At 43.9% G+C, this 16,739-nt stretch overlaps 1 protein-coding gene across 5 annotated transcripts in view; it reads right to left on the reverse strand.

The window, feature by feature from the left end:
• Nucleotides 1–3,008: 3,008 nt before the first annotated feature.
• HDHD2 (haloacid dehalogenase like hydrolase domain containing 2) overlaps nt 3,009–16,739 on the reverse strand; it is a 36,403-nt gene continuing 22,672 nt past the window's right edge. For all 5 annotated transcript variants that reach the window (XM_042961767.1, XM_007080546.3, XM_007080548.3 and 2 more), the window contains exons 5-7: nt 9,372–9,588; nt 7,062–7,125; nt 3,009–3,271 (exon numbers count right to left, since the gene is read on the reverse strand). In XM_042961767.1, coding sequence (XP_042817701.1) covers nt 3,168–3,271; nt 7,062–7,125; nt 9,372–9,588 — 385 coding nt within the window. In that variant the 3' untranslated portion in view covers nt 3,009–3,167. The remainder of the gene's footprint in view (nt 3,272–7,061; nt 7,126–9,371; nt 9,589–16,739) is intronic.

The following is a 16,739-nucleotide window of genomic DNA, read 5'->3' on the forward strand; positions in this document are numbered from 1 at the left end:
TAAAAATTCTTTACTGTAAGGGCCCAAGGATTTCAGTTCCATGCTACGCGAACAACCACTGAGTGCAAACTAAATGAACACAACCCGTGTAAGGTGTGGTGACTTTCGGGTCTAACGCGGTACAACAATTTTTGAATGTGGGGTTAAGGGTGAGGTGATGGCACTATCCTTCCAAGGGCGTTCCTGACATCCAGGGCTACAGGTGTTTGGTGGCTCGGACAGATGTACAATGGTGGGCAGGAAGAGCTACGGTGAGACCAGCTGATTCTGGAGGTACGGAGAGAGGTAGTGGGGCAGCTGTCCGTGTCCACCACCAGACTGCTCTGCCCTCTTCCACACCTGGCATGCACCTGGCTGACAGCAGAAGCTCAGTAATCCTCCCCTGACAGTGGGTGTTCTCTACTACCTTTTCCAGTCCCCAAATGGGCCTAGGAGAGGATTACAGTAAAGCTGATGCAAACACTGTCTTTGAGGTCATATACCATGGGGTAGCTCTTTAAATGGGATGGCTGGAAAAAGAGGTCTTTTAGATACGTCAGTTATTACATCTCCTCCAAGGCAGACCACCCCGCTGTGCTGGGAATGTTTACAGTAACCCAGGTCTAAAATAAGAGTTTTATTTATCCTCACGAACCTCCCTATGGACAGGTCAGTCAACAAACCCTATATAATGTTTGTTAAATAAATAAAACATCAAACAAAGATTTTAATGGCCTATACGGCCAAACTAGAATGGAAGAAGGAAGCCATTTCTCTTGGCTGGGGGCCTTATGCTCACATGGTCTTATCCATTCCTGTCATTCTGTTTGATCCCTGACCCATCAGTGATGTCTACTTCTTTGCTTTAGCTCTAGTCTGTCTCCAGAGCATCAGATCCACTATTTCCAAGTGTCTGATGGGACCTCCCCCATAGGCAATGAGTCTAAAATGAGACTTATTTTCTCCTCTCTACTCATAGCTGTATGTCCCAACATTAAATTCCTATAATATTTACAGCTGGTTTGTACTGGTTCCGTAACCATCTGAGTGCCTGTGTTGCAGGAGATACAATAAAGAATGAGACCCAGTCCTGTCTGGTGGGCAGAAGGGACATGTGAGGACCAACATATAATCTAACAAGTGGTATGAGGGCAAGGAGGAGGGAATGCCTCATTCCACCTGCAGTCGGGCGGACATCAGAGAGGAGGGCCACTGGAGTCCGAACAACGTCTTGTATGTTCTCCCTAGCTCCTCCACGAGGAAGTTTCCTCAGGGCAAAATCCTTGTCTTATACATGTGATTATTTCCTAGCACGGCACTTAGCACGTAGCACCCAGCAAACACTCGATGGTGCCTGGGTCAACGAATCACTCACCCAGGGACCCAGGTAACAGGCCGAGGTTGAATACAGCACATCGCCCAGGTACCGGGCAGCACACTCTACCTGCTGCGGAGCGGCTCTCTCTGTGCCTCTGCGCGTGTGGTTTAGACGGAATAGAATGTCTCTCTCTTTTTGAATCCTCAGGAAGACTTTCCCCATTGAACCAACTGTAGAGGTGAATTCTATCAACCCTTACCAGATTACCCGGTGTGGACAGTCCTGCTACACCTGCGTCATCGTCAGCGCCGAAACCACACAGCACTCAGCATCTGTCCGATTCTACTTGATACACCGGTCAGGCGTTTCACCCCCACAACAAGCCTAAGTGGTGGGTGCTGGCACTGTCTCCACTTCACAGACAAGTCTAGGTGACTTGCCCACGGACCCAGCTCGTTAACTGCTGGCTAGGCCCCCGAACCTCTGCTCCTGGCCATTCCACTCACGCCTCCGATCTGGGGCGGCAGGCCCAGCACATGTGCTTTGCACTCTAGGACGTTTAAGTACTAGGTCGGGGCATCTGCAGAAACAAGAACAGAGTGATCGCCAAACCACCGAAAGGAGAGGGAGCTGCCATTTATTTAGCTTTGCTCCCTCCCATCCAAGACCAAGCTGATCTCTAAACAAGCATCAAAGCCCGAAACTCATTAACATCAGTGTGTGCTTCAATAAGGTGAACACCACAATGATGTACAATTACATGCTAATAATTCAATGCCCAAGAGCCCTGTAAAACAATTGCAAAGGCCCAGGATTATCACAGTATGCAAATGCACTAGGAAAATCATTACCTACTTAGTCCCCTTCATTTTGGTGGGCTTAACATGAAAAGAATAATCCATGCTACAAGACGAGATTTCATTTTACAGCTGTAGTAACCAAGTACATAAAAGCTTGAATCTGTCCCAATAGCTTCTAAAAGATTTTTCCCATAGTGTCAGAGGCAAAAATAATGAAATCTTGCAAATGTACAGTTAATAGGACCCTGGTGGACACTAACTTCAAAAATGCATGGTCTATAAGACATTAAAGGCTTGATTTTAGTTTCTGCACTGTTCCTGTTAATAACAATGTCTAATTAAAACATCTGTAAAATACTGATAGTTTTAATTTTACATAAAATTTCCAAAACAACTGTTACACAGTATAATAGGTATCTGCAATGAATAGGTTATTAATGGAAATATTATTTTAAATTAAAATCAGGTTCTAAATTTAAATTAGTCATCTCTGGCTAATGAAGAGAAAAAGAAGTCACCCGTGCTGGGAATAATACAGGAGATAATCTAGTTTTCAACATCCGTTAAAGCAAATTCACTTGATCACTTGGGCTAAAGGACAATTTATTTTGCTTCTTCTGACTTGTACTCCACTTGGCACTTCTGATGGATTTCGCAGCTGAGCTCAATGTTAAAACTATAGCCCGACACACTTTTTGACACACTATTTTATAATTTAAAAAATGCCATTCACTTTTATTCACAATCTGAACACTCCCCCCTCCCAATGTGCCAGTGAGGAGACAGCAGAGAACACGACTCCCTGCAGGAGAGTCCCCCTCCCAGCCCTGCCTAGCCTGATGAATATTTTAAAAGGAATGACATAAAATCTCAGCTTTCCCTTTCTCTGGGTCTCATCTTCTTTTACAAAATAAAACAAAAGGGATAAGCAAGGCTCAGTGGCTGGCTGCAATTCAATACCTTTCTTTCTAATTAATGCACAATAGAGGAGGGTTGGTCCATGTCTATCTATGCGGGCGTGGAGCTGGGGAGGGATTCATTCCAGAGTTGCTTCTGATTCACATAAAGGATCACAGTAGATGCTGCAGGATGTGGTCCACAGCATGAGGGAAGCTCTCACAAGTTAAGTAAGGAGGTGGATTAATTTTTTCTTCATCTGCTGCTCGATATTTCCCTGAAATGAAAGTAAAGCCAGTGAGCAAAGGCTACTGTTAGGAGGCCATGTTAATCACATCCCATGAGCATCTGGGCGGCCACGGACCACCCTGGCAAGTACTAGAGAATCGGGCTCCACATCTCCCAAAGCATCTCTTACTGAAACGTCAGACGCAATGAGGCGATTCAAAGAAATATCACATCCAACATTTTCCCAGGACTCTGGTCTTTCACAATGGACACTCAAAGGGCCTGGGTCACCTGGCGGCTAAGGTTTCCTTCAGATCTCCACAGCTGGTAAAATCATTTTCTTCCCCACTAGCCCTAAAGAAAGGGATGATGGTGGAATCAATGCTTTTCACTGGAAGCCAGGACACCACAGAGCAGAGGCCCTGTGAGCTCCTGAGGATAACTGGAAATGGCCTGTGCTCCTGCCACACAGGGACCCTGTGAGCCTGACAAATGAATGCCCAGGGGTGGGGATGGAAAGTGACAGATATGCACAGGCCCGGGCCAGGCCGGATGGTCCGCCCAGCAGGGCACCGCGGGGCAGGTACACTGCCTGTGTCTCCCTGTCCCTCCGGCTCTGGAATGCAGGACACACAACTGAACAGCCTTACAAGGAGAGGAAACTTCCACACAATGGTCACAGAACTTTTACAAATGTCAACCAGATGATGCACGGTCCCTCTTTAAACACCCTTAATGGGTCCCAAATGCCCTTCAGGAAGAACCCAAATCCCTACTGCTGCCCACCAGGCCCTTTGTCATATGGCCCCGGCATCCCTCTGACCTTAGCATGTGCTGCTTTCACAAGACTGCAGTCCTAGACTGGACCTGGCTCTCTGAGGACCTTCACACCTGCCATCCCCTCTGCCTGGAACACTCTTCTTACCTGGCTGTCTCCCTGATGCTTCAGGTCGAACTCCATATTCCCATCCCAGTTAGACCTCCTCCTTGTTGTTCTCTCTCCGCACCCTGTTCCTTGCCTCCACAATATTTACAAGTTGAATTATACATTTATCTGTTTAATGTCTGTATCACTCCTAAGACGGAGTTCTCTGACAGCAGGGGCCATGTGTGTTACATTCCCAGCACTGAGCACAGCAACCAGCACGTGGTGAGCATGCCACATTTTTTTTTCCTTAAAAATAAGAAGGAAGGAAGGAAGGAAATGCAGAACACTGCTTCAGCTGAGGCCCTGGAGACAAGGCCAAGTGTCCTGTAGCCACACTGGCTGCCTTGTTGCCTCCACACGTCCCCCTTCTCTTTGTTCTCTCATCCCTTTTTCTGTGATCTCTGCCATTCATCCTTCGGCACCTTCCGGGCAATTTTCCATAAATCCAGCTCCCCTAACAACAGACCCACCGTTTTCTACAATTCCTGCCATTTTCTACAACTACCTCTTCAAGAGGATTTGCCCAGCAAACACAAAGCCGAAAGATCCCTTGTTCCGCACCTCTGCACGGTGAAGACGCTTCCTGCCTTGTCTTACTGTGAATTCTTACAGAACAGAGGCAGCATCAAATGTAGAGGTAATGAAGATCTACCTCACTCACCTTAGTGTCCTCAAGGCACCTGTTCACAGCATGGGCCACACAGAAAATTCTGCTGCTAGTTTTTTCTCAAGCTTAAGTTCCATGAAGTATAAACTCTTGCCATGTTTCTACTTGGTCTCATCCATGAGTCAATGACCGACTACTGCTCATACCACCTACTTCCTGGATCCTGAGGCTAAGGGCAAATATGTGAAAGTCAAGTTGCTCAACCATGGAGCTAAGGGCTTGCAGCATGCTTCTGCGGTCTGGCCCTGCAAGAGGGGTGTCTACAAAGTACAAATGGACACAGTGGCTTACACAGGTGTGAGAGTTCCAGCACCTCAAGTTGTGTCTGGCGTACAACACGTGCTCAATAATGTGGGCCAAGGGCGTGAAGCTGGCCATGTCACTCGAGCCTGCCGCATTCACTGTGGCACTCGGTGCTCTCCTGGGTGGATAAATGACGAATGGAGGGATAATACAGGAAGCCGTTTTGATGATGTTAGATAAAGACTGGCCCTGTCCTTTCTAGGTGATTGTTTTACATGCTAAACAAATCAATTTTGTGCAAGACCAGCCACAGACCTTTACTAACAAACCGCTGGGCAAACGTATCCTGAGCGTCTACCGTGTGCTACTCACTGAGAAACAAAACTGCTCAAGACTATCCACAAGAAGCCCTTCTAATCGAAGAGGTTAAAATCTTTATGATAATTTTCAACACCGGGTTGTTGTTCACATGCATGGAGTTCAAGTTTATCAAGGGAGCCAGCTGTTTTGTCTGCTTTTACAACAGTGGGCTCACCTGGGATTTTTTCTGGCCAGAGATGAACAGCGCAGACGGGCCCGTTTCCCTGCACTGGACATAGCTGCTTTACTGGTTATACATTTTCAATCTGATTATGTCACGCTGCTGGCTTCTCTAAGCTAATTGGGTGCCTCTGTGATAGGCTGATCACAACCAACTGGCAGTCAGAAAAGAAGGGACAAGCTGCAGAGGCCAGCCAGGGGAAGGGGGAGCAGGGCCTACGAGACACTGGTGTGGGACGGTTTTGACACTTCGTGTAAATCCTTAATTACGTGACCTAAAGAAAGAAAATGCTCACGGGACTAATACACAAGAGCAAAAATAGTTACCTGAAGATTTCCTCAGTGACCAGAAAATAAAACAGTGAATGGCAGAAATTTGGAAATTAAGATGTAGGGAGGGATCATGAGAGTGAGGACTCTTCTGGACTTGACCTTGATACCTCCTCTGTTTTGCTTATATCAAAGGGCAGTAATGTTCCCGGGACGGTGCTGATCATTTTGACTGAGAGATGTGAATTCTGGAGTGACCGGTGTCACCCTCTGCCAGGCTCCAATGCCTCCCTCCGGAGCCCTGGCACAGCCTGTGCTCTTTGTTCACGCGGGGCCCTGCCAAATGCTTCTTGTTCCTTGGGTGCTGCAGCTAGGTTTTCTTGCTTCTGTTTTTAAATTTAAAATAGCTTTCCTGTAGCCACATTTCCTTGAATAAATGTCAGTCAGGAGGAAATGTACTTTTTCAAAAAAAATTTCTGAGTTGCAGCTCTTTTGTTAAATATGACACCCGGCAGATGCACCTGCATGGCTGGTCAGGGCAGGCTGAGGCCAGGACCCAGGACACCGAGCGGGACCACTGTAGTCATAATTCTGTGTCAGTCGAGTCCTCCCCGTTAAGGTCTGCTTTTCCTTAAATTTACTTTGAGGGACCACAAACAGTATTTCTAATTTTGGTACAGGAAAAATAGTTCCTAAGACGGTAAGTTAAAGATAAAAACTTTTTGTGTAATTTTTTAAAAATGCAAACATTAACACAAAGTATCAGATCCCTCAGCTCACCTGTTCCTCAGGAAACCAACTTTATCATCTTCTAGCTGACACCAATAAAAAAAAAATTTAAAAAAGATACTTTCATAGAGCATCACCATCAGTGGTCTCTGGTCCGTTCCAATGTGGTGATTTGTATATCCAGAAAATCATATAAGTGCTACCTGTCACCCAGCACGATAGTTACCTCTGGGTAAGTTGCAAAATGACCTCTCAACTCTCTCTGATCTTCTTAATTTTGTGCAGCATGGGCCCTCCCACACTGTCTTTTTCCCCTGAGACCCAGAGTCCATTTTATTTTTGCTTTGTGACAGAAAGACAATTACAGTGCCCCGTGGGCTTTCTCATTTCTGCAAAGACTGTTCTTTAAGCAAGTGTATTTTACCATCTGTTTTAGAGAAGGCTTATGTAGAGGATACATACCAGTTTTTACTAAGATACCCAGCATGCCGACATTCTGAGCCCCACCAACGTCATCCCTGCAATCCTAGAAAAGCATAAAGAAAGCATTTAGTTCACTGTCTTCAGTGAGCTCGACAACAAAACCCTACCAACTGGCTGATGGATTAGGCTGGGATGGCCAACCGTGAGCATTTTTTTCCTTAAAATACAAGAGAGGAAAAGGGGGAAATCCACATGGAACCAAGGGAAGTGTTACCGAGGTGGAAAATGTACAACAGAATACAGCAGTAATTCTAGTGACCAAACACAAACAGCACATCTATAGTTCATATTTTCTTTTCTTTTTTAAGTTTATCTTTTTTGAGAGTGAGCAAGCATGAGCGGGAAAGGGGGAGAGAGAGAGGCAGAGAGAGAATCCCAAGCAAGCTCCGCGCTGTCAGCCCAAAGCCCGACGTGGGGCTCGATCCCATGAGCTGTGAGATGATGACCTGACCTAAAATCAAGAGTCAGATGTTTAACCACCTGAGCCACACAGGCACCCCACACAGTTCATGTTTTCCACATGGACATCTGTCTCCTCTTAAAACAGATCATAGGAGAAAACATTCTATCCATTTGGCAGCTTTGAAGGTAAATGATCCACCTGCAGATAGTGAACGGACTAGGTTCAGAAGTCAGCTTTTCTGCTGCCCATGTAGCACACTATGCTTACTTTCCAGCTGGCCCTCCCTCACAGGTGGATTCAAGCCAAACCAGAATACTGAGATTCTCGGTTATCTCCACCCTTGGGGCTAACAGATCAGTTAGAAAAGGGAGCTTTCTTTGCAATTCTTACCCAAGGTAGAGAGGAATATGCTTGGTTGACTGACGATAAACGTCAGGAAATAAAAATCCAAGGGCTGGAAGATATATCAAGAAAATCAATCTTGCCATCTCATGTCTTTATGGGACATTTTACAGACAGGATTCATTCAAGACCATGCCTGAAGAAAAGTTTTTTTCTCAAAAATCATTAATATTCAACAACAGACCTTGGAAACGAGTTCTAGAATGTCAAAATCTCTACTCAAGGTCTAATTTAAAACCTTCCGTTGCATCTAAACTTGCCATAGTGAAGCAGCAGAGAGAGGGGAGAGGAAGAGAAAGATGAAGGGAAGTGGGGAAAGTGGACAAGGAAAGGGAGGGAAACCCACCGCCTCTCAGGTAACAACCTGCACGCCGCTGAACAACGGCCATCACATGCCCTTGCCATCTCCCATCCTGTCCCAATACCGGAAACTCCTGGGATAAAGAATTCTGACATCACCACGTCTTCAGACACACATGTGCCTAGGAAAGTCGGCTACTGCTTTGCCAAGGGGGAAAGATGGGGCTGAAAAGATGGTTTCTCAAAGCTACGTCGACTTTAACGACCACCCTATTCAGGTTCAGGTGAGTGAATAGGGAAGTGGAAGAGGAAATGAGGCCCACGATACACCTGCACCATCACAAGTCAAGAAAGCAAGGGATCTATGGTTTATTTTGGAGGGAGTCCAGAGCCTGCAGTTTACCTCCAGCTGGGCCACTAATTAGCTGTGGGAATTTAAGCTTGAAGCTTCACCTCTGGGCTTCAGCGTTCCAGTGTATCAAATGAGGGGATTTGGAACAGACAACCTCGATGGTCCCTTCTAGCCCCTAAAGCGTTTATTTAAAATTGAAATCTAATCCTTGCCACCGACTTGCCACAAGCCAATGTGCTTTCTGGCTCTTTCCTCCTCATAGCACACATAGAAAATAATGTTTTCCCAGGACACTGGGGAAAACTGACAAGGTGCTCTCTGGCCGGAGGTCACTGGCTAGAGCCTACGATCATCCAGGGTCAGCTCTACCACTCGGAGGGCTGAGGTAATCAATATCTGTAGCTATTTGTGGCACGCTGATTGGGAAGTTCGTCCATAAAGCATATACTAGGAAAAAAAAAATCAATAATGGTAGAATTCTTTAGGTATACGTTGTTCTCTGCGTTAAGTAATACTCAAAAAAACTGAAATTTGTGTAGAGGTTTTCTTCAAAAAGACATACAAAGCATTTAATTGACTTGCATTAAATGGTCTTTTGGATCGCACACATCTCACCACACTGTGAACAATGTCAGAAATAATCAAAATTTCAGTTCTTTAGAAGAGCATCACTATGCATCTATGGACAAGCCTGTTTATAGGTAGGTACCACTTACTACCAGCTGGTATCAGCAGTAACAGAGTCTGTGTGGCTTTCAAAGCAGTGCTTTGGAGTTGGGTCTTCCCAGCATGATGGATGAGCTCAGGGCATTTCCTGGCCTTTGCTACTTACGTCTCCTATCATCACGGCCTCCTCAGGTTCACAGCCAGTGCCCCGCAATGCTTCCAAAAAGAACGTTTTCTCTGGTTTTCCCACTACTGTGGCTTTGGTGTCTGTGGCATACTCTAAAGCCATCACGAACGGTCCAGGCCCCAGGGCCAGGCCATCTTTCCTCTTGTAATACCTGGCCTTGTGGATTGCGATCAGAGGTGCCCCGTCCAGGAGTAACCTGGGGAGACAGAGAAAATGGAAATTGGCTAAAAGCAAGGCTTTTATGACTGGAAAAGAATGTCAGACTCACAAAGTGGTTTTATTCACACTCACAGAAACAAATAGTTTCTTATTAACTTTTAATGACTTGCTGTCTTCTAATGAATTCGCTGAGAACTGCTGGGAATTACACTCAGATACGCACAAGAAAGGTGATAGATTATTAAATTTGGGATTGCTTCAACCTTTTACCTTTAGTGGTTTCAGACACTTTACCCAAATCACCAGGGAGAGAATGAAGAGAAGTAAAGCTAAATAAGACACTCGAGGGAAGAAGCTTAACTTAATGAGACAAGTTGTTTCAACCTTCCCTAACGGTAAGCGGGAGGCTCTTGAGCCTTTTACAATCTGACACAACTGTTGCCGCGCTGACACATTCTGGAAGTATCTGGATTTCTCTTTACTCCAGAATGTAAGTTTCCTTCTAATAAAGAAATTTAGAAGAGCACTTTACAAGGACTTTCTGCTTGTACCTTTACCTCTTCGTTGGACCTCTGACTGCTTGGGACATTACTTTGCAAATGAGGCCATCTTCCCTGAAGAACACACCAAGTGCCGAGTCCCTTCCTTTGTCCTGATTTAGGACAAATGCTCTCAGGCCAACGAAAAGGGCAGAAAGAGTTTTCCCAGTCTTTTGAGAACCAAACTCTACATAGAGCTAAGGAGCCTCATTAGTGACTCAGGCAAAACATAATCCAAGAAACCGCACCAGCTCCTTCGTACTTCCCTCCCAACCCCCTTCCCCAGACACCCGTCACCGATCCCGACAGTGCAGCCTGCAGTCAGGGACACAGCAGAGACTGTCACGCACACAGTCTCATCTAATGGGATGCGGGGCAAGATCTATTTCTTCAACTGCTTTTAACCAATGTAATAAATGATCTCACTGGCTTAATTTACTTTAAGCCATCTCCTTAGTTAAAATATTTAGTATGTCCATCGAGGAGGAATTCATCACGTCTTACCCTTCACAATTATGAGTAATTAAGCGCTCAACTATGAAACTGCTAAATTATTCTTGTCAGTGGGCACAGAAATGCCTTCCTGTGGGAGATGCAGAATTCAGACATTTATGATTAAATATTTTATTAAGTAAAACCAATACTGGACTATTACAGGGCTTTACTGTTAGTTACTATGAATTGTTCACAGCATAGGATAGATCCTCCAAATGTATTCGCTAAGTATTAATACAAATTTACTTCTTAAAGCTGATCTTGAAATCCAATGGTTAGGAAACCTGATAAAGCCACTATGTTGGCCTTAAAGAAACACTGCTGATAGTGAGATACTAACGGGTAATTTATCTATCCCCTCCTCTTGTCATCCCACCCCCAATCCCATTTATTTGCTACTCTACCACGGAACTGGAATTCTTTATGCAACAGACCTCAAAATTGCTTTCCACTGATATAGCTAAACTAAAAACTCATTTGATTTAGCTTTGTTAATATTTTATTATATATTAACTGGGGATAAGACTTATCAGCTTGATTGATGTGTGTACTTAATTCCCAGGCAGTACTTTAGTGCCTTCCCTGGAAGGGCTGAAACTGTGGGTTCGTCCACATCTCTCTAAATGGGAACTGGTTCTTCACCAGGCTGGAGAAGACAGGCATCTCGCAAGGAAGTGGTGCCTGCTTCTAGCGTCCCTCTGCACAACATGAGCTTTACTGAATCTCTGAAAAGCCCAGGTATATTCAGGATGGCCTGAAAGGTAAATGTTTTCTAGGACACAGATGAAAAGATATTTATAGTTAAACATTAAAAAAATATCAAAAATAGACACCCCAATACTTGTACACTTTCTAGACAGGGGAACAAATGGTCGGTTGCTTTTGTAACCACCAGGAATGCATCAGCAATAAATCTGAGAATTTTCTGTCTATATCTAACTGTAAAATTATTGAGGTTCAAGAAACAAGGGAAAAATGGCACAAGGAAGGCCGGATTTAAAAATCTCTGGCTGGGTCAGAGTGGCTAAAATGAACAACTCAGGAGATACAGATGCTGGAGAGGATGTGGAGAAACGGGAACCCTCTTGCACTGTTGATGAGAATGCAAACTGGTGTAGCCGCTCTGGAAGACAGTGTGGAGGTTCCTCAAAAAATTAAAAATAGATCTACGCTGTAACCCAGCAATAGCACTGCTGGGAATTTACCCAAGGGATACAGGAGTGGTGATTCACAGGGGCACTTGTACCCCAATGTTTATAGGAGCACTTTCAACAATAGCCAAATTATGGAAAGAGCCTAATGTCCATCAACTGATGAATGGATAAAGAAATTGTGGTTTATATACACAATGGAATACTACTTGGCAATGAGAAAGGGATGAAATCTGGCCATTTGTAGCAACATGGATGGAACTGGAGGGTATTATGCTAAGTGAAATGAGTCAGGCAGAGAAAGGCAGATACCATATGTTTTCACTCATATGTGGATCCTGAGAAACTTAATCCACGGGGGAGGAGAAAGGGGGAAAAAAAGTTACAGAGAGGGAAGGAGGCAAACCATAAGAGACTCTTATATACTGAAAACAAACTGAGGGTTGATGGGGGGTGGGGGAGAGGGGAAAGTGGGTGATGGGCATTGAGGAGGGCACCTGTTGGGATGAGCACTGTGTGTTATATGGAAACCAATTTGACAATAAATTATATTTAATATAAAAAAATAAAAATCTCTGGCTGTTGGGGCACCTGGGTGGCTCAGTCAGTTAAGTGTCCAACTTTGGCTCAGGTCATGATCTCACGATTCATGGGTTCAAGCCCCGCGTCGGGCTCTGTCCTGACAGCTCAGAGCCTGGAGCCCGCTTCAGATTCTGTGTCTCCTTCTCCCTCTCTGCCCCTCCCCTGCTCATGTTCTGTCTCTCCATCTCTCTCTCTGAAATAAATAAACATTAAAAAAAAAAAATCTCTGGCTGTAGGGGCGCCTGAGTGGCTCAGTCGGTTAAGCATCCTACTCCTGATTTCAGCTCAGGTCATGGTCTTGAGGTTCATGCGTTCGAGCCCCACACTGGGCTCTGCACTACATTGTGGAGCCTGCTTGGGATTCATTCTCTCCCTCTCTCTCTCCTCACCCCCTGCCACTCCCCCACCTACATGTGCTCTCTCACACCCTCTCTCTCTCTCTCTCTCAAAATAAATAAACTTAAAGAAAAAAAAAAAGGAAAGATGGGATCATATCCCTTCCACATGCAGAATCCCTCAACAACTCTCACTTCAAACAGTATAAAGCCCAAAGTCCTCACTACAGCCTAAGTCCCTGCCTTGTCTGACCCCCCGTCTACATCTCCAGTCTTAAGTCACCTTCCCTATCCATGGTTGTGTACCAGACACAATCATCTTTTCTCACTTAAAAGAAAATGTCACTCTGTTGTGTTTCAACCCATATACCCAGTGTTCCCTCCTCCTGAAACAGTTCCCCATACTTTCACAAAGCTATCTTCTGCTCACTCGTCAGGTCTCAGCTTCAACGTCCACACATCAAGGAAACATTTCCAACCTCCATATGTAAAGTGGACTTCCTCCTTGCCTCCAATCTCTTCCCTCATCACCCTTTGTCCCCTGTATCACTTCCCGTATAAACTATAGTTTATAGTCCTTACTCAACTGTGACTAGTCTGTCTTCCTCACTAGAATATAATTTCCACCATGCCCATCAGTTTTGCTCATCATGGTATCTCTTACTTCCAAGACGCAAACAAAAAAAAGCCCCGGCACCTCTCACTAAATGGCTACTGAATAAATTCATGGATGAAGCCCTGTACGTCTGAGTGTCTTGATTTAATATGCGGAATAATGCCCACCATCTTGGGGAACAGAGATGATATATGCAAACCTTTTCAGAGTATCTGTCTGACAGTAATGGCAATTATTTTTCTTCATAAATACAGGAAGTGTGGTATCTATGCTATTTACAATAGGTAACAGCAAATCACGTCATGTTTGTGGGCCTCAGTTTCTTTTCAAATGAAGAGGCTGAAGTAGATCGGGGGGCTTTTCAATCTTGGCACTACTGACCTCTTGGACTGGAAAATGCTGTTGTCAGGCTGTCGGATACCCTGTAGGACATTTAGTGGCATCCCTGGCCTCTGCCCGCTAGGTACCAGCAGCACTGCTCATCCCCAGTTGTGACAACCAAGAATGTCTCCAAACATTGCCAAATGTCCTCTGGGAAGCAAAAATGTCTCTGGTTGAGAACCACTGGATTAGACGATCACCAAAGTACTGACACTCCCGACTGACCCGAGAAACACCAACTACCAAAAGCTCAAATTAAAACAATAGTAAATCGTGAAATATATCAAAGGAAAAGCTCATTAACAATTAACGGAAACCTTCAGAATATCTCCAATGTCATACTGCCACAGTAACTGTCTCATTAATAGCAGGTTACCTATCATCACCACTTCTGTTTAGTACCACAGTTGGGGTCCCAGACGGAATAAAGCAAAAAAAAAAAAAAAGAAATAAAAACATAAAGATTGGTAGGGGAGAAGGAATACTCTCATTATCTGCAGGTGCCACAATTGACTATGTAGAAAATCCAATCCAAAAGACTCTCCAAATAACTTATTTTCTTAGTAAGTAAATATAAGATCAGTAAATGCAAGGCTAACATACAAAAAGTCAATTATACCTCTGTATATTAGCAACACCACTTAAAAATGAAATTTAATAAAATGCCATTTATAACACCCTCAAAAAACAAGAAATAAAAGGATTAATTTAACAAAACATCTAAGGCCCATACTGTAAAAACACTGCTGAAAAAGCACAAAAATAAAACCTAAGTGGAGATACATTCCATTGTCATAGACTGTAAGAGACATCATTGTTCAGATACCATTGTAAATGCTACCCCAATTCATAGATTAAATAGAATCCAATCACACTCCCAGTAGGCTTTTTTTGTGTGTGGAAACTGACAAGCTAATTCCAAACTTTATATGGAAATTCAAAAGATGTAGAATGGCCAAGACAATTTTAAAAAATGTTAAAGTTGGAGAATGAACACTACTGGATATTAAGACTGATTAGAAAGCCAGAGCATTGAGACAGTATGGAACAACACAAGTGTAGATAAAGAATCTAGAAACAGAGCCGTACATCTATAGTCACCGAATTTATGTCAAAAGCACCAAAAGCACCACTGCAATTCTAGAATAGAAAGAATGGGTCTTTGCAATAAATGTTGCTGAAACAACTGGATATCCATATGGAGAAAAGTGAACTTTTACCTCACATAATTCACAAAAATTAATTAAAATAGACCCCAGATGTATTCGTTAAAGGTAGAATAACAAAGCTGGTAGAAAAAACCTCAGGAAAATATCTTCATGACTGTGGGGTAGGCAAAGATTTCTTCAGCAGAATAGAAGAAAATATTGACAAATGGGACTCCATCAAAATTAAGAACTTCATGTCCTCACGTGATTAGACTTCTCATACTACTAACGGAGGCAAACCACGACAGGGATAAGACAGCTGCAGTACATATGTCCAACCAAAGACCTGTATAAAGAGCTCCTATAAATCAGTAAGAAAAATACAATCCAGTCAGAAAAGGCCAAAGATTTGAACGGCACATCACAAAAGCTATCCGATGGCCAATAAGTACGTGAAAACGACATTACTCATATGGGAAATACAAACTGAAACTCAGTAAGATACCACCACCCACACCAAACAGAACAGCTACAATTACATAGACTAGCAAGACACTGATGAGAATGGGGAGCAAGCAGAGCTCCTGTTGATAGCTAGTGGGAACATATGACCCGGTACAATCACTGTGGAAAGCTGTTTGGCAATATTTACTAAATCTAAACAAGTGCTTATCCTATTACCCAGCAATTTCCTTCCTAGATAACAGACCCGAGAGAAATGAGCACATATGCCGCCCAAAAGACATGTAGAAGAATGTGCGTAGCAGCTTTATTCATAACAGCCAAAACTGGAAACAATCTACGTGCCATTAATGGTAAAATAAATAAACAAATTGTGGCATATCCATACAATGGACAACTGTACAACATAACAACAATAAAAAAAAAAAGAAGAAAACAAAACTAAGTACTGTTACATGCAACAACCTGGGTGATCTCACAAACACACAAACATGCTACAATTAGATGATTTCATTCATATGAGGATCAAGAACTGGTAATACTGACAGAAATCATGGTGGTTACCTTACGGAAGAGGTAGTGTTGACTGGGCTAGGGAGCCTTCTAGGGCGCTCTAAATGTTCTGGCTCTTGATCAGAGTGGAGGTTACACAGTTTGGTCTACGTGTAAAATTTTATTGAGGGGCACCTGGGTGGCTCAGTCGGTTGAGCATCTGACTTCTGCTCAGGTCACGATCTCGCGGTTTGTGAGTTTGAGCCCCACGACGGGCTCTGTGCCGACAGCTTAGAGGCTGGAGCCCGCTTCGGATTCTGTGTCCCCCTCTCTCTCTGCCCCTCCCCCACTCATCCTCTGTCTCTCTCTGTCTCAGAAATAAATAAACATTAAGAAAAATTTTTTTTAATTTTATTGAGTTGTATACTGACAATCTGTGCACCTTACTGTGCCTGTTATACATCCAATTTAAAAAATCAGTAATATATTCATGTGATTTACTCACCAGAAGCTTTTATTTGGAGCAGCAAGAACTGCCCTGACCATAAAAGAATCTCCCCAGTTGATTAAAAAAGAAGAGTAGTTAGTGACTCATATTCAACTCAGTTCTGTATTCTGATTTTCAAACTGGCATATAAAGTCCTCTTGCATATATATATATGTGTGTGTGTGTGTGTGTGTGTGTGTGTGTGTGTGTGTGTATATATATATATAATGGAATGCTTTACATAACTCATGTTCATAAGTCTTAAACAATTTCTCACCTCCAAAGTGTTTTATTTTTATAATCTGGACTTCAATTTAAAAAACTGCATCATAGGGGCGCCTGGGTGGCTCAATCGGTTAAGCGTCTGACTTCGGCTCAGGTCACGATCTCACTGTCTGTGAGTTTGAGCCCCGCATCGGGCTCTGGGCTGACGGCTCAGAGCCTGGAGCCTGTTTCAGATTCTGTGTCTCCCTCTCTCTCTGACCCTCCCCCATTCATGC

The sequence above is a fragment of the Panthera tigris genome, chromosome D3 (genome assembly GCF_018350195.1).
Source record: "Panthera tigris isolate Pti1 chromosome D3, P.tigris_Pti1_mat1.1, whole genome shotgun sequence".
In the NCBI taxonomy this organism is placed as follows: Eukaryota; Metazoa; Chordata; class Mammalia; order Carnivora; family Felidae; genus Panthera; species Panthera tigris.